Source organism: Bubalus bubalis, chromosome 18, assembly GCF_019923935.1.
Source record: "Bubalus bubalis isolate 160015118507 breed Murrah chromosome 18, NDDB_SH_1, whole genome shotgun sequence".
Lineage (NCBI taxonomy): Eukaryota > Metazoa > Chordata > Mammalia > Artiodactyla > Bovidae > Bubalus > Bubalus bubalis.
Window position 1 is genome coordinate 9016202 of NC_059174.1, and position 18079 is coordinate 9034280.

An 18079-nucleotide genomic window follows, 5' to 3' on the forward strand; every position below is an offset into this window, starting at 1 on the left:
CTGGAGTTCGCCCAGACTCACGTCCATCGAGTCAGTGATGCCATCCAGCCATCTCATCCTCTGTCGTCCCCTTCTCCTCCTGCCCCCAATCCCTCCCAGCATCAGAGTCTTTTCCAATGAGTCAACTCTTCGCATCAGGTGGCCAAAGTAACCCGGGTTCAATCCCTGGATTGGGTAGATCCCCTGGAGAGGAGAATGACTACCTACTTGTATTTTTGCCTGGAGAATTCCATGGACAGAGGAGCCTGGTGTGCTACAGTCCATGGGGTTGCAAAGAGTCAGACATGACTGAGCACACACACACAGAATGTTGGGCCTCTTGTCGGTAAAAAGTGTTTTATAACATGCCAAGGACATCACAGTGCTGCTGTGGAGACGAGTTGTCACTTAACTTTTATATTCCAAATCATATAACCTGAATTTTTTACTTCTGCGTGAAATGCCCTAAGAATTTGCAAAGACAAAGCGGAGACTTCAGAAGCAATTTTAACATTTTAATTGCCTAATAGCGAAACTAACTAAAGTAAAAAGAAAGGGGTGAAAATAATTTTAATAGTGACTCTATTTAATCCAATCTGTAAAATAGCATATTGGCATGTAATCTATATACAAATCATTAATTATACATTTTACTTTATTTTTGTTCTCTGCATTTAGTCCTCAAAATTCCACCTGTACTTTCCGCTGACACTTTCAGCACGGCTGCGTTCCAGGTGCTCAGAATCCGTGGGTGGCTCGTGGCCACCATGTTGCATTGGGAAGGTCGAGGGCCCTTGAATTCTTGTTAGAAGTAACTTCCAGTGAAATAGCTCTGCTTTCCTCCTCTTCATCGGTGATAAGGATCCTTTGCATCTATGAAAGTGAAGTTGGTTTTCGCTCAGGCATCATACGAAATTGACAGTTTCTGTAATGAAATTTCACACATGGAAAACCATGGCGAGATTCTAAGCAGGTGTAAAAATCTGACGAAGTTATTTCTTTAACTGCAACTTAATGGAAACTGCAACAGCTGTTCCCATTTGTGTGTTTTCCAAGTCTCATTGCCAAAATGAATGGTTGGCAGCCACAGGAGAAGTATCAACTTACCTCTTCATTTGAGAAATGAAATTAAAACCTCAGCTCATTTCTAAAAGTCACAGATTTGGTAAAAAGTTAGCAGGGCAAACATATAAGCTGCGTTAAAATATTGATGGCTTTGGTTTTCTCAGGTGCTGCTGCTAACATCTGCAGAAGATTTGGACTGCACTCCTGGATTTCAGCAGAAAGTGTTCCATATCGATCAGCCAGCTGAATTCATTGAGGACCAGGCGATTTTAAACTGTAAGCGACGTCACTCGATGGTGATTTTGGCCTATTCACTGATGTTTAAGAATGTCCCTCAGTATACAGTATTCCCTAAGCTAAGAGTTTTCTGATCATTTTTCTTATGTCACTGTTTGACCCAGGGTGGAAAGTCTTGAATTAGGGCTTTATCAGCTTAGAGGTGAATCGAGTGGTGTGTGTCTCTTTGTCACATTTGATCACCAGTGAGCATTTCCTGACTGCTCCCAGGAAAGGGGACCACTAGCCCCCACCATGAGTATTGACCTATTCGAAGGAAATGAAATGGAATGCCCCGTTTTCTTTGGGAAGATCCTGAGAACAGACCATTGCCTTTCTGTGGATTGCTGTTCTACCTGGATTTCTCATACATAGAGCTGGATAAAAATAACATCCAGAGCAGAAGGTTAGCTTCTAGGAATTTTTAGGCATAGGAATTTAAACTCTTAAGACTAATAAGATGGTTTTCTGAAAGATTCAAAACCTCTACTGGCTATTTTGTGGATTAAGTTCAAATCCCCCCAAATTCCAATTGATTTCCTTAAAATATGCTACCCTCAGATCTGTGGTTATAATATCTTCCTCTTTTTAATGCCAATATTATATTGTTTTATCTTTACGAGGGCATGGAGTGCATTGCTAGATGCAAAACAAGCATGGTTTTGTTTTAGCACAATGAATTTAAAATTGATGGTAGACAACCATTTAATTGCAGGCTCTTGAGCATCATTCTTTAAGATTTGGAAGTGAAGGATATAAAAACGGTGGTTTAGTTTGGTCAGATGCTCTGTGACCCCTTTAGGGAAGATAACCGTACACTTGCCCTGTGGCCCCAGGTTTGCCTTCCAGGCTGACTGTGTTCCTCACTCCTGCGCTGTGTGGCGAGCATGTTTAAACGAAAGGGGAAGAACATTCAGCCAGCTCAGCTGGACTGTTCTGTGAGGCTGGAACACATTTTAAGGGTTGAAAGGAACACGGTAATGAAGATGCAGTGTTGAGGATCAAGGGAGCCCTGCACGGTGAAGCCCATGTGTGTCTTGATGCAATTACGCCAGTGAAATCATTTTAGTAATTAGGGTCTATAAAGCCAAGGTGCAGGACCGGCGCAGTGAGTGAATTCCAACATGTGGTTTCACTGTTAATCTGATCCCTGATGTACTCCTGGGTTGGGCCATCAGGAACTCTCCTTTGTCTTTTGATTCTTCTATTTATCAGAATCAATATATTTTAAATGGAACTTGGCTTCGGAGAACCATTTTTTCTGGCTCTCCTCTCCTCTCGTCTGCTTCATCTCCCTCTCTTCTCTCTCTCCTTTCTCTTTTTTTTCCAAGTAATTATCCCAAATGGCATCTATATTAACATGTGTGGAAATGTGAAGCCACCCTGAGTATGGGAATTAATAGAGTTGGTATGCAAAGCAGCCCATAACCGTGATTGCTTCTGTAATCTTCACGACACCAAACAGCTTTTAATTTACCTCTGAGAAGCTGGAGACAATCATACTTTGGGGGATCTTTTTAATTTAAACTAGACCATCCTGTACATTCCAATATTACAGTTTTGTGTGTGTCTGTGTAGGTTTTTTATATTTTTTTTAATCCTCTAGGTAATTTAGTGGGTTATGGTTGTTGATTCTATGTAAGCTAGTAAAAGTGAAACGGAACTGGGTTGATTATCAATGATAGCACATTCAGTAAAAGTCGGTGATATGAGGATATTTAAAAATTTATATGTGATTTTGTGAGTGAATTGTTGGATCAGCAAAATCTGGCCAGCCCCCTCCCCTGTCAATGAAACTGTGGGCCTATATGTATTACTAGGGGAAAATGGACCAAGAACAGATGTGGGCTGCTACTTTTCAGTCTATCTCAAAACAGTGAGCATAGGTTGTCATAGATACTGTGAATAAAGTTAATTGTGCCTAAATGAAGAAGAAAGTTTCCACGGAGCTGAGAATGCCTACTGACTACTGTTTGGGAAAATCTGGATTTCCAGAAGTAATAACAATATATTTTGCTCTGTTCAACATGCAGGAGGAAGTAAAAAGTCCAAAACTTTGACCAGACCTTTTCCCCAAGCAACCAACATTTTACATCTCCCTCCTTCCCTTCTGATTCTTAGTTCCTTCATGCATTTCTCTGTCGTCCAACACAAGACCTTTTCTCTCTCTGAAAAATGCGATTAGCCAAAAAGCCCGTGAGTGGTGCATTCTCTCAGAATGAAGACCATATGGCCACAAGGCTAACATCTGGAGGAAAACTGGGAAGACTCAAACAGAATCAGTGGTTTAAGCATACTTAGGTGTGTGAGGTCACTGCCAAGATCCTGGAAATGGTTAGGGATCATTCAGTAACGTGTAAATATAAGCTGATGATCTAGGTAAAAACAGGGGTTACAAGAAACCAGGTTAGTAACATGACCTTGAACCCCTCCTATGACGCTGACACTTGCAATTTCTCTTTTGGTCTTTGTGATATTTTACGAGAGCTTTGGCTTTGTGATATTTTACGAGAGCTTTGGCTTTGTGATATTTTACGAGAGCTTTGGCTTCCAATCATCGTGGATTTTTGTCTTGCAGGAAGTATAGAATACAGCATAATCAATCAGTTGATGCCCACACTTTTCACCATTCTATAAACTTGTCTGAAAGTGTTGTCTCTTTGCCTGGCAGACATAGAATATCTGCTCACACCCCAGACTTAGATTCAACCAATTCTGTGTTCAGTGTTCAGCACCTTCCAGTAAATGTTTATTCCGTCCACGACTTCCTGCTGTCTTTGTTCAGACAGTAATAGTTCCTTTTATCTTTTTTCATCTTTCTCCTCAATTCTCAATGACTTATCTTTTTCTGTTTTAACTGTTACTAATGGTCACCTCCGCTCCTTTTATTTCCATAATATTTTATTCACTGCTCACTCCGATACGTCTTTCCTTCAGTTGTTCTAAAGCCTTTTATTTTCCTCACATCCAAATAACTCTTTATTCTGCTCTCCTTTCCAGTAACTAGACTTGCTTTCGTCTTTAAAGGGCCATTTTTCAACAAGCTTCTAGGATCAAAACGTGGCATCCCACTATTTCTTCTAATGTAACCAAGGGAGCTTTATCACTGTATCTTTCACAGTGTGATGCAAAGCCCCCAACTCAGCAGCACTTGGCTTCATCTAGTTTTGAAAGGTGAGCTGGGAAGATGTGGTGATTCTCATTTTCTGTGAGAAGTGCAAGAAGAAAGGGGAAGACAGTTTAAAAGGCAGAAACTCAGAATGGAGACATCCGCTCATGATCTTTGGACTCAGGGAGGGCTCTGTCCGAGGTCTGCAGGTTGCAGGCGGTCCTTCGAGGCCTCCAAGACCCAGAATTCTCTTAAACTGGTTGATGAGGTTGCTTCTCCTGCAATGTGAAAATCAGGCGATACTGGTAACCACTATCTTGGTACCACGAGATTTCGGTAGTGACCCTGGTTACAGTCTCCCAGGCTCCAGAAGAAGAGTTGGCCTGGAAAACTGACCAGCCAACCAGCTGATGTGGACCAAGACCAAGTGATAAGGCCCTGACTATCTTGTGTCCTGAAAAAATTACAGAACGAAACACTCTGTCCTGCTCTAATCAGCTCAGACAGACCTTCCTGGCACCAGGGAGGGATCTGTTTGCTAGGGGAACCATAGCTGGCCTCTCTCTGGGTAACTCTCCTTTATGGAGCTGCCTTCCACGCAGGAACTCGAGGACGCAAGCTGCTTCCTACTTGGTCCTGCCATATTTGGCCAAGTCCATCAAGCTGGCAGAGAAGGGGACAAGGAGAAGGGTGGAGAAGGCACCACGGATGTTTAGCCACTTGAGCTCAAAAGGGACATGTATTGTTTCTGTTCACACTCTTGGCCAGACCTAATCACAGAGTCAAGCTAACTGCAAGAGAGGCTGGACAGCACAGAGGAACTCAGTGCAGGCGTGAGCTCACCGTCTCTACACAGATCCTAACACAGCCAAGTGACCCCAGCCAAAAAGAGACTCCTGAAAGAGACGAAAGGAGACCACAAAGGAGGCCGCTGTTTCTGACTAACTTGGGTCAACATGGGGATGAGACAAAGACGGTCATTCAAACAGGACAGGAGGTCATGGCCCTGGGACTACCTCCTGCTTTTCTCGTCTGCTTCCCGCTGAGCAGAACAGCTTCTTCACTGCCCCCTCTTAGAAACACCCAGGCAGGGCCCTTCTGATAGTTCTAGTAAGGATGGGCCCTGATTGCATTCTTCTGATGATTATAGTACTGAAGCTAAGGTCATACAGTTTAAAACTCACGTCAAGTAGAATTCAAACAAATGACATAGTCCCATGTTAGCTGCATGACAATGAGTGAGTGATCCAAATCCTGCAAGTCTGAATTATTTCATCTAAGAAGGATAACCACAGTCTTTAATTCTAGAGTTAATGCAATGATTGATGGAAAGATGCTTAGAACATAGTTGTGAGTAAATGGAACTGGTAGTATTATTACTATTATTCTTGCCATCGCTGTTATTATTGTTGTTGTTAGTATTATTATTATACATAGATCTTAGATAAGTTTGGTATCCTTATAATGGCCATCTAAACCCGAATTTAGCAGACAAATCACGGCCATTAAAATCTGAAGAGATTAAAAAAGAATCTGAAGCAATGATTCTAGGATTTGAATTTCATGGACCAGTAGAATTTTTTAAAAATCTTGCATTGATAAGAGTGTATTTTACAACATTTTTCTTAGTCTGAATATGAAAAAAAAAGAAGAAGAAAAAGCAGGCTAATGAGTGAGATAAAGTGAGAATACCTCCGTTAACTTTGCCCAGATTTTTAAAATGTCCTTGTTATCAAAAAACAAACAAAAAAGGAGTTAGGACCAATTACAGAAGAGAAGTCAGTCTTTTGAGTAAATTTGTATTGTAAAAAATGTGCCAAATATTTTTGATTACCTCATTTTGTGGGAAACCACTGATTTAAGATATTAGAGAACTTCCAGAAAATGTAACAAGTGTGCCCACATTAGGGGCAGATGTTGGGAAATTTAAAAGGCTCCCCTAGAGTTGACCAGTGCAGCATCTATGGCTTTCATAGGTGATATTTACTGCATGTTTTCTAAGTGTGGAGTGTCACCCAGAACCTCAGAACAGACCTTAAGAGAAAAATACACTCGTGTGCCCATTTTACAGGTGAGGATACTGAGGCTGGGCTAGGCGAGGCCATTTATCCATGGTTGTATTGCTTGTAATTGGTGGCATTAAATTTTGAATCCAGGGTTCCTGAGCTCTGGCTCTTATCCAGAGTTCCATGGTTTTGTGGTCTTGTAGCTTTTGTTGATGTTGGCGATGACCCATCAGGGAAATTTGCCGCTTAATTTTCCCATCTATTTTTGTCAGCCTGGATGAAATAGAAAATTTCTACTGCATTATGTTTTTTCTGTTCATAGACAAGTTCATTCTTCCTCTGTAATATGGAAAAAAGTATCTACTGCTAAGTCACTTCAGTCGTGTCCGACTCTGTGCGACCCCATAGACGGCAGCCCACCAGGCTCCCCCGTCCCTGGGATTCTCCAGGCAAGAGTGCTGGAGTGGGGTGCCATTGCTTTCTCCCCCCAAAAGTATCTATTTTGCTTATTTTGAATGGGCCCAGTGCCAGATTGCCCATGACCCTATACTCCTGGCTTTTGGCCTTTCTCCCGTGCTCCTTTCACCAAAATGTTTCTTGGTCATGCCACCTTGACACCGACCTTGGTTGGTAGCCAGGTCACCCACGGAATCCATGGTGTCCCATTAATCATATTTGTACTTAACACACATGAGTCATGCCTTTCGAGGGTGTTTTTAATTGACTATAAATCACACAGGGAACTTGAAAAATGAAGGCAATTAATGAAAAAGCAATGTGAGAGGTGTTTTGCATCCTAACGCAGGAAATACATCGCCAGTGAATTAAATGTCAAAACAATGGCCCTTATGACCCTGCTAAAAAGGTTTCATTTGAGTGGTAGTAGATGGATGAACTTTCCAACCTTGCAGGTGGAGGAATTCCTGTTTCTTGAGTTCAAGCTGACTTGGGATTTTGTCTGTGTATATCCTCTATCCTTCAGAACTTCCTAAGTTCTTTGGGTTTTCAGTTTTAGTGATTTAAAAAATGGAAAAGAAACCAATGATAATTTCCTTTCCATTTTCTGATTGTCCTCTGCACTACTAACTTGCATGTTCTTTCAGGTTGGGAGACTGATTAACTGATTAGTGAAATTATTTAACATGACGTGTACCACAGTCAACATAGATCTGAATAGGTTACAGTTACAAGTGGTATATTTGTTTTAAACTGTCATGATATACCAAGGAAAATTATTCTGGTGTCACTTAATTCACTCCATCATCATGAAGGTGATTATACTTTGGGTCTGAATGTGGACTCCTGTTTACACTCATGACTTTTTACTATATGTAAACAGAATCCTATAGAAAGGTAATATTTTTATAGGTTTGCTCCCCACCCACCCACCACCAACATAACTGTGACAGTCGACTACTCAGTTAATTAATATTTATTATGATCCTCATAAATGCATTATATTAACTGACTCATTTCATAAATGTAAAGTGATATAAAATAATTGCAGACTGAAAAGAACACATATACACACCAGAGGGGAATATGGTAAAATGCTTAGATATCCTCTATTAGACTAGGGTCCTAAGTTGTACTTTGAAGATTGGGAAACATACGAGGTAACAGGCTAAGAGGGCCTTAGGAGAAGAGGAATGTGGATATGGGTAGAGCTCTCTTGGCATAAACTTTCTTATCAGTGGAAGGAAAGGAATAAATAAGCCAGAGGAATCACATTGTCAGCTCATGGACTAAATTTGTCCCACAGATATGTCCTGCTTGTCCTGTTTGGCAGCTCAGTGTAGGAGTCTGAAGTGTTTAATGAGAGGAATTTGTTGTCAACATTGAGAATTTCATTTTTAAAAATTCATAACTTCTGGGAAGTACTGGGCCTCCAGAATATAGACCCCAGAGGCAAATGAATCACAGTGGTAGCAGCCTCAATAGGTTGTTCTGAGGATTAAATGCTCCGGTCTGTAAAGGACTCTGAAAACTCAGCTGGAAGTAGGATAGCAATATCAGTAGCTGAGGCCTTCCTGGTGGTCCTCCAGTCTCCACTGCCTTCCTGTCACTAATCAGCTTCCTCCTTTATACCACCTGCCCCTTATAGGTATCTACATTTACCTCCCTGAAGTCAGCCCTGCTCCTGAGACAGGTGTGCGGGTCAGATGATGTGCTCCAAGGACCAAACGCACGTGCTGTTTGTATCACGCCATCGCTGTCATTGACAGTAGCTCTTACTGGTGCTTAGGGAGGCGGAGGACACTCCTGAGAGATGCAAGGGCAGGGAACGGCTGGCACTGACTGAGACTTGGAAATCTACCTTCAGTGTTTTGAATCATCAATACAGGGACTAGGTGAAAAGGGGAGTCATGTGATCAGTGTGGCTGGCTTTTTGGAACTTCAGAATAGGACACGGATAAGAGAGAACTGCTGGGGAGGCTCAGGCTTACAAGGAGCCATTTCAGAAGATCTGAGATGGGATGGATGGGAGGTATGTGGAAGGAGAGCTGGTCAGTGGAGAAGGCAGGATGATTAACAAGTAGCAGAGTATGAAACAAGGGTGAGAGCAGAGCCACAGGCGATTCCCAGGGTCTAGACTGGGGAAGACATCTAGAAGACAAGTTTTCTAAAAGAGTGCAGAATCCCTGAGTCTGTTCCAGCTCAAACACTAACGGGTATGACCCTTTTCCTCTCTGGACCCCCGTTTCCCCATTTGTATAATGAGGATGTATTAGGGTTATTTTGATTGGATTCTAAAGTTGATTGGATTCAACTCCAACTGGCTTTAGGAAAACGACAAAATAATCAGCTCACGTAATTGAACATCTCAAGGTCTGATCTGGCTTCAGGAACACCTGGATCTAGATGCTGTAATGATATCATCAATATCACCATTCTTCAGCTCTGCTTTATATAGTGTTGGTACCCCTCAGTGTCAGAGGGGTTTCCTCCAGGATGGCCACCAGAAGTTCCAGTCATTCATTCTTCTAGCTTAACAACCCAGAGCATCTCTTTTTCCAAGTGTCCCAGCAAACACTCCATGGCTAACTCTCTGGGTCCAGCTTGGGTCACATGTCTACCCCTGAACCAGTCAAGGCATCCAGGAAGATTTGGGCTGGCAAAAGCAGGAGAGTTCACTGTGAGGGTGTTCTTTTCATCATCGTTCATTTGCCCAGCAGTGCCCGACTCTTTGTGACCCCATGGACTGCAGCACACCAGGCCTCCCTGTCCCTCACCATCTCCTGGAGTTTGCCCAAGTTCATGTTCATTTCATTGGTGATACTGTCCAGCAATCTCATTCTCTGATGCCCTCTTTTCTTTCTGCCCTCAGTCTTTCCCAGCATCAGAACTTTTCCAATGAGTCATCTGTTCACATTAGATGGCCAAAATAATGGAGCTTAAGCTTTAGCATCACTCCTTCCAGTGAATAATCAGGGTTAATCTCCCTTAAGATTGACTGGTTGACCTCCTTACTGTCCAAGGGACTTTCAGGAGTCTTCTCCAGCACCACAGTTCAAAAGCATCAATTCTTTGGCATTCTTTCTGCCTTTTTTATGGTCCAGTTCTCACAACTGTATGTGACCACTGGGAAGACCATAGCCTTAAGTATACGGACTTTTGTCCACAGAGTATTGTCTCTACTTTTCAGCAGTGTCTAGGTTTGTTATAGCTTTCCTGTGAAGAAGCGATCGTCTTCAGATTTCATGGCTGTAGTCACCGTCTGCAGTGATTTTGGAGCCCAAGAAGAGGAAATCTGTCACTACTTCCACATTTTCCCCTTCTATTTGCTATGTAGTAGAGGGACCAGATGCCATGATCTTAGTTTTTTAATATTTAATCTTAAGCTGGCCCTTTCACTCTCCTCCTTCACCCTCATGAAGAGGTTCTTTAGTTCTTCTTTACTTTCTGCCATTAGAATGCTATCATCAGCATTTCTGAGGTTATTGATTTTTCTCCTGCCTATCTTGATTCCAGCTTTGGGCTTACCAGGTGGCTCATTAGGTTAAAAAATCCACCTGCAATATAGGAGACATAGGAGACACCAGTTTAATTCCTGGGTCAGGAAGATCCCCTGGAGGAGGGCATGGCAACCCACTCCAGTATTCTTGCCTGGAGAATATCATGGACAGAGGAGCCTGGTGAGCTACAGTCCATAGGGTAGCAAAGAGCTGGACATGACTGAAGTGACTGGGGGTGTTCTACTCTATTGCTAAGGTCCCTTTCAGGGCTGACATTCTATGACTGTAGGCTATGCTTCATGCAAGAGAATTTTTAGAACCTAGCACATGCGCACATTGGAAATGTCTCTTAGGGGGCAGGGATGAGGACAGTCATCATGCCAGGTTTCTCACTGGTGATGCTGGTGAGCAGATTGCTTAATTAAGACTGTCAAATTCTAAGTACTGCCATATGGCCTCACTCTTCAACCTGTTGAGTGTCTTCATTCACATGCTTCTGGAGCTGGTATAAATCTCTTTTATTTCTGTTTTTCTTCAAGGGGTTAAGAATATAGGAACACGCAGGTGTTACAGGAACATCTCCTAATTTAAGGTGTTAGAACCACATGAATTGAGCTACTTAATGAGTACGACATCAAAACATAAATTGGACAAGATTAAGCATGTCTTTAAATAGTGTGAGAAGGCAGAAGATCTTATTATCCTATAATAGGTCAAATCCACACATATTCTAAAAATTGTGATGCCTTCTGTTTGTGCTTTTAATCTTAATTTTCATGGAAATTTTTGTTGACTTGAAAGCAAAAGGGCAAGAGGTGGAAACACTTGCCCGTCAGAATATCCCCAGGCACTTTTTGTATTTGACCGAATTTGCATTCTCTCTTTGGAGGCAGAAATAGGGGATAGGATAGGAAATGACATACATGGAGTCCCATTTGTTTAGTCAATTATTTAAGAATTATAGTATGGTCACATCCCTTATGCCAGACCCTATACTAGGTACAAGGGGTAAAACTTTGAATCAGAATTTTAGAAAAGATGCCTTTTATATTAGAGCTTTCATTTTTATGGAATAAGAGAGACAGCCATGATAGAAATAAACATCTAAGAAGACAGAAAAATTACACGTAAAATGCTGATGATAAATACTATGAAGGAAATAAGACGAGGTTGTGTGATAGAGATTTCTGGATGGATGTGATACAATAGGCGGCTAAAGAAGTTCTCTCTGAGAAGCTGAGACCTAAACTGGCAGAAGGAACCAATCAGGTAGAGACTGCATTCGTAAACCTTTAGGCAGAGGGATCAGGTAGTAAAAGCCCTAAGATGAGAACAGGTTTTTAGTTTGAGATACTCTGATCTAGGAAAGGACTTTCCTGATAGCTCAGTTGGTAAAGAATCCGCCTGCAGTGCAGGAGATCCTGGTTAGATTCCTGGGTCAGGAAAATCTGCTGGAGAAAGGACAGGCTACCCACTCCAGTATTCTTGGGCTTCCCTTGTGGCTCAGCTGGTAAAGAATCCATCTGCAGTGCGGGAGACCAGGGTTGAAAGGGGCTATCATTTTATCCATTTCATCAAATCAACCGCCCTAGAAGATAGGATTCTAAATCCCGTTTTAGCAATGAAGGCATGAAGGTTGATTTAAAGATCCAATATCTCAAAAGAAGTGTCAGCAGTGGGAAAGGAGCTCTGACTTTCTAACCCTGCCTGTTCTCTCCACGTGGAAAGCTGTATCCACTTGCCTCTCACAGAAGTGCTCCAGTCCTTTCTGTGGAGAACAGACTGGGGCACCCGTGAACCTCGTGGGGCTCTTGGCATGGGCTCCTGGGTCGGCTCACTTGTGTCCATCACTTGCCACGTGGTGGCGTATCCAGTCACTCAGGCTCTCGGCTCCTCAGTTTTCCCATCTGTAGAATGGACGCGCTGTGTGGAGGGTTGCTGACTGAAGATAACAGGTCAGGAGAGCGCCTGACACTCTATAAAAAGGCTGTGTGTGTGTGTGTGTGTGTGTGTGTGTGGTCTCTTAGTCGTGTCCAACTCTTTGCAACTCTATGGACTATAGCCCACCAAGCTCCTCTGTCCATGGGATTTTTTCAGGCAAGAATACTGAAGTAAGTTGCCATTTCCTACTCCAGAGGATCTTCCTGACCCAGAGATGGAAACTGCATCTCCTGTGTCTCCTGCCTTGCAGGCAGATTCTTTATCTGCAGCCATCTGGGTTGATTTTATCACTTGAAAAAATAAAGCAAAGGAGGGGAGTTCTGCAGAATGATGCTGTTGGAATGGGCAGTGCCAGTGTTCACTGAAGGCAGCCCAGGGGACTTGCAACCCTCACCGTAACGCCTCTGAAATAGGACATGTGTTCTCCCTACTTCCTCTAAGTCTCCACACCGCCGCCTCCCAATGCATCCACCCTCTGCTTCCTCATGTTTGAATCTCTTTGGGTTACAGATTAAAAGGATGTTCCCTGAAAAGTATTTGAGAAGTGATTCTTCCAAACCTTAGATCCAGATGTGTTTTGGAATTTAGAAAAAGCGAGTAAAGTGTATATGCTGTATATTACCCACTCCACCAGGCGGTTCTGGGGCAGCCCCCATAATAAGACAGATACATCTGCAGTAGCACATATGGATATCTACCCTAAGCAGGATTACTGAGGATGGCAAATATCACCATGTCTGTTCAGGTTGGGTTTTGCTACCTTATGAGTTACAATGGACACTTTTTGCATGCAGAACATCTTGGATTTCTGAGTTGCAGGCTGCCCTCCTCAGGAGAACATTTCCCTGAAAATTTGCAGACCTCAGTTCCACTGAAACATTCAGCTGGCCCTCCATACCCCAGCTGCTTCTGGGGCAGCAGAGTGTGCTGGGCCACCAGCCACCAGGTCCCGGCCACCTCCACACAAGCCCGCTCCTCCTTGCGAGCAACTTGGTGAATGACGTCTTGGCAGGACACCCCTGAAAAGTGTTCAGCTGCTGCACCAGCTTATTTCATCCCCATCTGAAGCCCCAACAGTTGTCAGCCATCCAGCTTCCTCTTAACTGCGCCAGTCAGCTGATTGCAGAGACCTCCCAGAGGATCTATTTTTAGCTAAAACTGGTCTTAATTTTCATACGTATACATTAAATTCCGTGGGGGCAGGGGGGATTCCAAATGAGGAAACATTGATTCTGAATAACATGAAAGAAATAATTAGTGCTTGAAAAACAGTTCAAAATATGAGTCAAAACCTCCAAGGAATATGGTTAGCACTGCATTTTTCAGTGGAAGGAAGTTTGTCGAATTAGAAACAGAAAGAGAGAGGGTGAGTGGGGATAAATCAAGCTAGGAAGGGAATTCAGCATCAAATTCCAGACGCTGAGGAAGGAAACTGAAATTAGGGGGCAGCCAGGACTGTCAGGTAGATGCCCACGGGGATGGGGCCCAGGTGTCATTCCCACAGTCTGGAGAGGCGTCGAGGGAGGGCGTGGGGCTAGTATTCCCTGGTGGCCTGCAGCGGCTTGAAATAAGATTTTGGTTCCCCAGCCACAGCTTGAAGGCAGGCTGCAGTCATGAGAGCACTGGAGCACTGGACCACCAGGGCCTGTGACAAGGTCCTGGCCTATTAGCTGTGCAGAAATGAACTTCCACAAAGGGACGGAAAGTAGTGAAAAAAGTAAAGTGCTTACTAGAAGGAAAGAGTGCCTGGCATAGACTCACTTGGGAGGGCTCAGAGAGCGAGTCGTGCGCTCGTGTAGTCTGCATCACTGATATGGGGGATTCCCACTGGGCTTCTTCTGATCAGTCATCTTGCTTTGGCCCGGCTTTGAGTCCATATTGAGTTTAACTCAGAGTCCTCCCCAGTGTCCATGTGCATCTTTGAGCCAAGATGGATTCTAGTGAAGAGGCCTATGGGTAGGTTGACATCACCTACTGTGATGTTGTGAAGGTGAAAGTGAAAGTTAGCTGCTCACTCGTGTCTGACTCTGCAAGTCCATGGACTGTAGCCTACCAGGCTCCTCTGTCTGTGGGATTCTCCAGGCAAGAATATAGGAGTGGGTTGCCATTTCCTTCTCCAGGGGATCTTCCCAACCCAGGGATCAAACCTGGGTCTCCTGCGCTGCAGGAAGATTCTTTACTGTCTGAGCCACCAAGGAAACCCTGGTGGCGCCCCCTCCCTTTTTGACCCTCGAGGAGCCATTCTGCACCTATGTGATCAGGAAGGTCTACTTGACTTTGAGAATGAGAAATAAGCAGTTCCTTTGTCTTTTACCTCTTCCTTTATCTCTTATCCTCCCTAAGCTGTTGCGTCTCACCCACCTCCCCTCCATTTTTTTTTTTTTTTCCAAGAAACTTGCAGTAGCTTCAGCACGCAAAAGTTAGCCACCTTTCCATCTCCCCTGGGGGCTGGAAAAATCTGAGCCTGTGCAACTCCAGCCTTGCCTTTCTTCCTGAAAAGTATTTTCTTTTTTATTCTTTTTCTCTTATTTTATTCTTTTTCATTCTGCTGAGCTCATAGGAAATAAGACAGTAACATGCATGGAAACATAGGCACTTGTAAACTACAAAGCTCTGAACGTAAAGGCAGTGAACTTTCTGAGTAAAGCCAAACTTTCTGAGACTCAGAACACCTTCTGGCCTTGTCTCTGTCCAGTAGCAGCCCCCTGTCTCCTCACCCAGGCTAAACAGGACTCAAGGTGGGTGGGAACCTATCCAGGATATCCTGAGTTAGCTCTACCTAAGGCTTACATTTACAGTGTAGAAAGCCCTTTTCCCTCTTGGTAAAGCCAGGCTTTCAAGACTTTTGTTTCACTGAAGTCTTCAGGCTGAATATCGAATCTTTCACTCTCTTTGCATTCCTGATTCAACACCCTAATCTTCCCTAAGGCAACAGATGCCTCTGGCAAAGAGCAGGGAGGTCACCTAGGAAAATCTGAAAGGAAGAGCAAGCAGGAGCATTTCCATAAAATGGACCCTGTTACTACAGGTGCAAACCCAGGCTGACAGGAAGGCAGGAAGCCACTCATAAGCACCCAGGAGTTGAGAGCTGAGAGCATGATTCTGGAATCTCTCCTGGTGCGTTGGGCTTCGGACAGCTGCCCTATTTGGTCACAGGGTTGTCTGGGACAACAACATTGGTGAAGGGATCAGTGCTGCCCGCGGGTGGGGAGGTGGAGATAGGGGCAGCCTGGAGGGAATCCACAAGCCTCTAAGAGGCTGTTGGCAAATTGAACACAAAAAGCCAAATATTTTTGTCTTTACCACTTGGAAGCACTAGGATTCTGTCCTCAGCATTTATGCTCATATAGGCATCACTTAAGTATGTGAGACTGAGACATTTAAAAGCAGGTCAGGTCTGAATTTACTGAGCTTTTTTAAAAAATAAATAAATAAAAGCAGCAAACTCTTTTTGAAATGTTACGTGGGCTGCTAACTTCTTTGAGGACACAAAGGTCTCTATTGTGCGTGCGTGCTAAATCACTTCAGACATTTCCAACTCTTTGAGACCCCAAGGACTGTAGCCTGCCAAGCTCCTCTGTCCATGGGATTCTCTAGGCAAGAATACTGCACTGGGCTGCCATTTCCTCCTTCAGGGGATCTTTCCAACCCAAGGGTCAAACCCGTGTCTCTTATGTCTCCTGCATTGACTGGTGGGTTCTTCACCACTAACACAACCTGGGAATTTTCTCAAGTTCCCCCATTTGCTGACACAGTCCCCTCCCACCCTGTAACCATGACACCAGCTACATCCTTGATCTAGAATTCCAGGACTTTCCTCCTCCCCATAGTCAGCTCCCACCATCTCCATATCTTTCCAGGGAGAGGGTCAAGCATTGCCTGGGGCTCAGCAGACCTGGCACAAGCTTGTTGCCATCCCAGCTCTGGTCCTCATAGTATCCACGGCAGGCAAACGCCCAGGCTCTGGGGTCTGAATACTTGGTTTTAAATGCCAGCTCTAACCCTTACTAATGGTGATCTGGGGGAAGTTATTTAACTTCTCTGAGCTTTCATTTCTTCCATAAGCCAAGCATACAATGAGATGCTAAAGATAAATTTGAGGCTGACACATAGATACTGCTTAGTGAAGGGTAGTGATTTATAGCAATTAATGTAATTTGGTTATGGGCTCCCAAAACTCACTTTGAGCTCCATGAGTAAATGATATATGCTGATAATACACATAGAGTTTGTTCAGCCTCTTCCTATCACTACAAATATTTTTCAGTTTGCAATGGGAGTCACTTGACTATTTACTGCAATACCTTCCTTCACTTCCAGCCACAAGATCACCCTCAAACAGACTCTCGGCACCAGGCCCTGGTACCCGGCTGAGGGGTCTGAGTGTTTTAGTTTATTATTAAAATGTTTGCCATTACATTTACATAGTACCCTGCTGGGTTGATTGCTTCATATATCGATAGTACTAAAGTGGATACTGAATGTTTTGCCTGCCAAGGGCCTTCATCTAGCTCAGCCTGAGCATATATAAAAGTGATTTGAATGGGAGCGTTTGCTCTATTATTTTGGTGATGGATTTAGGGAAATGGAAAGTAGCAAATTGCTTTGTTTTTGGATCTTTGCCAGGTCCATCCTGGTTATGGATAACACTTGCTTGGTTGATTGAAGAAGGCCAGCTGCTGCTCTAATAGCCTGAATCAATGGCCAACGGTGCCCATTAGCAAGCATGTCATGTTTGCTGTAGTGAAAAGCATCTTATAATTATGAATTAATAACTTTTCTATTATATATCAATATGATGCTGTACTTTACAACCTGACCAGCCCTTCCATACTAATATTGAAATTAAGGTCAACTCCAGTTTTATGATATCCTTCAGAAGATTTACATGCAACTCCTGGCTTTAGCTGAGGGAGTTCACACTGAAAACCTCAGTTTCCACATCTGTAAAACAGTCTGATTAATTCCCATGTACTGGGACTGTGAAAATTCAATGAGAGAAAGACTACAAGAGCATTTTTTTAAGGCCTTTAAGCCCTCAGATGTCCAGTGCCTCTTTGGGGAAGATTTTCCTGTTTGTGTTGACTCTTTCAAATGGAATGTTTCCAACATCAATCTCAAGTGTTCTGTTGTTTTTCTTTACTGTGTAAAATGCATTTGGAAGAGACACATGGCCACGGTTGATTCAATGACTGGGCTTACCCAAGACTTATGTGAAAGAAATTGAGTCTGTTGAGACGTCAGCCAAGGCAGTTCCATGGAGGACCAACCATTAATGGCTGTCCCCAAAGGCTGGGGAAAGAAATTCTTCAGTCCTGAAGAGGAGTCTGAGAGGGGTGTTACAACACTCCTTTCAGCTTAGGAAGAAAATAAAGCCACTGAGATAGCATCTCAGCAGCTTCTCACTGCTGCCCTTGGAGACAGACACCCACATTTCTAGTGCTGTTTGCTGGCACGTGGGTGGGAAGCGGGGAGAAGGCTGTCTGGCTGCTCACCTGTGGAATGCCGCTGATCACCTGGCTGGTGCCCCCACGCATCCCCTGCTCTTCCCAGCTCCCACCCCAGGGGCACTGCCCTGCAGCCACCCCCACCTTCTCTGACAGCATTTGCTCTTAAAAAAAACTGTAATTCCATCTAATTTTTATCTTTCTGGAACTTATCTTTCAAGTTTCCTAATATTAACTTTCATATGTGATTATTTGTGTGTGTATGTTCTTAGGAATCTCTGTTTGTATTAATTTAGGTCT

General features: G+C 43.5%; 1 protein-coding gene across 3 annotated transcripts in view; it reads left to right on the forward strand.

The window, feature by feature from the left end:
* CDH13 (cadherin 13) overlaps positions 1-18079 on the forward strand; it is a 1055068-nt gene that overhangs the window by 252166 nt on the left and 784823 nt on the right. For all 3 annotated transcript variants that reach the window (XM_044931221.2, XM_044931224.2, XM_025269790.3), the window contains exon 2: positions 1209-1320. In XM_044931221.2, the coding sequence (XP_044787156.2) occupies positions 1209-1320 (112 nt within the window). The remainder of the gene's footprint in view (positions 1-1208; positions 1321-18079) is intronic.